The sequence below is a fragment of the Adiantum capillus-veneris genome, chromosome 11 (assembly GCF_014529385.1).
Source record: "Adiantum capillus-veneris isolate H3 chromosome 11, ASM1452938v2, whole genome shotgun sequence".
NCBI lineage: Eukaryota > Viridiplantae > Streptophyta > Polypodiopsida > Polypodiales > Pteridaceae > Adiantum > Adiantum capillus-veneris.
This window is the reverse complement of record NC_140941.1, coordinates 20,588,597-20,591,606: the sequence shown is the minus strand read 5'-3', so window position 1 is coordinate 20,591,606 and position 3,010 is coordinate 20,588,597. Positions and strand designations below refer to the sequence as shown.

At 44.1% G+C, this 3,010-nt stretch overlaps 1 protein-coding gene across 3 annotated transcripts; it reads right to left on the bottom strand.

Moving 5' to 3' along the window:
* Positions 1-302: 302 nt before the first annotated feature.
* On the bottom strand, positions 303-2,635 carry LOC147446966 (pentatricopeptide repeat-containing protein At1g08070, chloroplastic-like). 3 transcript variants are annotated; one of them, XM_086522881.1, is made up of 3 exons: positions 2,427-2,564; positions 2,203-2,241; positions 303-2,116 (listed from the first exon to the last, which is right to left on the bottom strand). In XM_086522881.1, exons 2-3 carry the CDS (start codon positions 2,214-2,216, stop codon positions 409-411), a joined length of 1,722 nt encoding a protein of 573 aa, XP_086379007.1. In that variant the 5' UTR covers positions 2,217-2,241; positions 2,427-2,564; the 3' UTR covers positions 303-408. The 3 variants fall into 3 exon arrangements, with proteins under 3 accessions (XP_086379007.1, XP_086379008.1, XP_086379006.1); XM_086522882.1 differs by having other exon boundaries at positions 303-2,126; positions 2,427-2,525; XM_086522880.1 differs by having other exon boundaries at positions 303-2,241; positions 2,427-2,635.
* Positions 2,636-3,010: the final 375 nt, after the last annotated feature.

The window sequence follows — 3,010 nt, the reverse complement described above, 5'->3', positions numbered from 1 at the left end:
TTATATAGCCATATACAAGAGTCTTGTATATCGTAAGCATGCAACTAAACATAGATAAAGACCAAAAATTTGAAGCAATTTTCTATTAAGGTAAAACTTGTAAAAATTGTAGCAAATAACTAGTGTGCATTTTTTGCCTGAGCCTGAGTAATTTTTCCTAAGCTTAGGTAGCTATTCTCCAAAAGTATCACATTCAGTTTAGTGAAAGCATTCTTTATGGGTGCAAATCTATAGCATGGTAAGCTCAAAATTCTGATAAGAAAAAATTATTTTTACAGTTACAAACATCAGTGCATCAAAGGTACTCAAAAAAGGTTTTTCTTTTATAGATGCACCTGACGTTTTAATTTTATTTGAATCCAAGAAAAAAAGACACATTAGCATCCTATTTTGGTACAAAACTGAGTGCTAATCCAGAATTCTAAGTTTCTCAATAAACGTTTCAGAAGGCTTGATAGAGAAGTTAATAACCTTCTCTTCTGGAAAGGACAGACTCTCCGGCACTACACTAAATTCTGGGACAAAGCCCTTTCTCCTAAGGCACCTATTAACTTGCTGAAGTTTGGTCTGAACCAAGGAACCACTGAGCATCCCAACAAGAAACTCATGCAACTGATTGTCCACTTCAATCCATGCTGTCCCAGGCTTTTTTATAGCTGACACAAACTTTCGCATGATCTGAAGTTGTCTAATTTCATCCAGTGCAAAAGAACCTGCGCAAATGCTAGACAGAAGCATGTATCCAGCAGCATCATTAGGATCGATTTCCACCAGCTCATCAAAGCACCGTCTTCCAAGCTGAGCATTGCCATGCGCTCTGCAACCCGTTATTAAAGCTTTCCAACCAACCATGTCCGGCGAAACAGGCATACTTGCAATCACATCCTCCGCCTCATCCAAACACCCGGAACGGCAAAGAAGGTCTACCATACAGTTAAAGTGGCTCAGACCAGGTGGAAAGTTGTACCTCTCCCTTAAAGACATGAAGAACGTGTGCCCTTGCTCTAGAAGGCCCGCATGACTATATGCTGTCAAAACAGAGCTTAACACAATGCCATCAGGCTTAAGCCCTTGCTGCTGCATTTTCTCAAGGCACAACTTTGCCTGCACATGCTTGCCTGCGCGAGTGTACGCTCCGATCATTGCACTCCAAGATACCAAGTTCTTTTCTGGTAAACAATGAAACACCTTCTGTGCTGCCTCTGGCCTCTCGCACTTGGCATACATGTCCACAAGCGTACTCCCAACAACCACATCCAGTGCAATGCCACTCCTAACTACATGATCATGTATTAGTCTGCTATATTTAGAGGCCCCTATACTGGCACATGTTTTCATTACAGAAAGAAATACCACTCGGTTGCAAGCAATACCTTGCTCTCGCATTTTATCATACAAGAAGAGAGCCGGGACACTATGACCATGATATGCAAAACCCCCAATCATTGCACCCCATGATACAATAGTTCGCTCTGGCAAGTCTTTGAAGATTTTACAAGCTTCTTCTAGGCTTCCACACTTTGCATACATATCTACAAGCGTGCTGCCAATATTTACATCTGCTACATACCCGCTAATGACAACATGGTTGTGCACATGCCGCCCCTTGGTGAGAGATCCGATGCTGGTGCACGCTTTTAAGGTGCACAAAAATATCACTTTGCTTGGGACAACACCTTCCTGCTTTAGCTTCCCATATAATTCAAGAGCAGGTAGAGCACGCTCACACTTGGCATAGCCTGTGATCATTGCACCCCAAGAGACCAGATCCCTATGTGGCAGTTTGTCGAAGAGCTTCCGTCCTTCCTCTAAACTCCCACATTTTGCATACATAAAAACCAGAGTATTCCCAACAAGAACATTGCATTCTAACTCTAATTCAACAATCTGACTATGCATAAGCCTGCCCATTTCTAGCATGCCTAGGCTTTCACACACCTTCAGCATAGACAACAGCACAATGTTGTTCGCTGCAATTCCTTGCTGAAGCATTGTATAGTAAAGATGAAGAGCGCTCTCAGGTTCCCCGAGCTTGACATGACCCGAGATGATGGCAGTCCATGTATATATGCTTGGTTTTGTTATCCTTCTAAACACTTGATCTGCTTCGCCAAGACTGCCACATTCTGTGAAGAGGCGAATTAGATGGTCACCTAAGAAAGCATTCGAGTCGAGTTTAGCTTGAACCATAAGAGAACGTACATGTCTTGCAGCATCCAAGTCGCGGTTCTTCAAGCATCCCTGCAAAAGACAGTTTATAATGTTCTTTGAGACCGGAATTCCATACCGTGTCATAATATCAGTGGCCTCAAATGCTCCTAGAACCCCTGTGCTCGTACACAACTTTATAACACACATCGATGCAAATGTGCTTGGCTCTAAGCCCTCACCTTGCATTTTCATAAATAATCTTAAAGCACTCTTACCATCTCCATGGCTGGCATAAGCAGCAAAATTGACATTCCAGGTATCAACACTTTTCTTTGAAATGGCATGGAACACGGTATTTGCACTGTCTAGGCTTCCACAAAAACCACATGCTTGTGTAAGATGAGCTTTTACTGAGGGGACATCTCTGGCGCCAAAACTGTTGACAAATCCATGGACCTGTCTCACACATTTTCTGTCTATCTTCACAAGGCATGCTCGCAGATGCCAAGACATGATGCATTCTGGAAAGGAAAACCTCATCTGACTGGTTCTTCTTGCATGATGTGATGTAAGCTTTCAGACAAAGCAAGAAGACTAGCCCCTGCCGCCAGGTGTGGGGAGGCTGCCTTCGCTATGACCACACAACAACCCCTGTTATTTGTGGGGCTGTCGCCAAAGCCACTGCATCGCACAGGAGGCGTCATTACGGCATGCAGGTCCCCCTGCCACTGCTTGTCCAGCGTAGTCCTGGTTCCTGCCTCCCACAGTCCTGACTCTGCTCCTGCATTCCACGCCTGCCTATCCTGATAAATGTGTGCTTTCATAGTGCTAGAGCTTACCCCGTCGTGCGGGCCAGAAT

Coding starts and splice junctions, on each gene's coding strand:
- LOC147446966 (XM_086522880.1), bottom strand. CDS start 2,495: ATGCCATTTCAAAGAAAAGTGTTGATACCTGGAATGTCAATTTTGCTG. Junction 2,242..2,426: donor TTATGCCAGCCATGGAGATG/GTAAGAGTGCTT, acceptor TGTCTTTTGCAG/GGATGCTTGAAGAACCGCGA.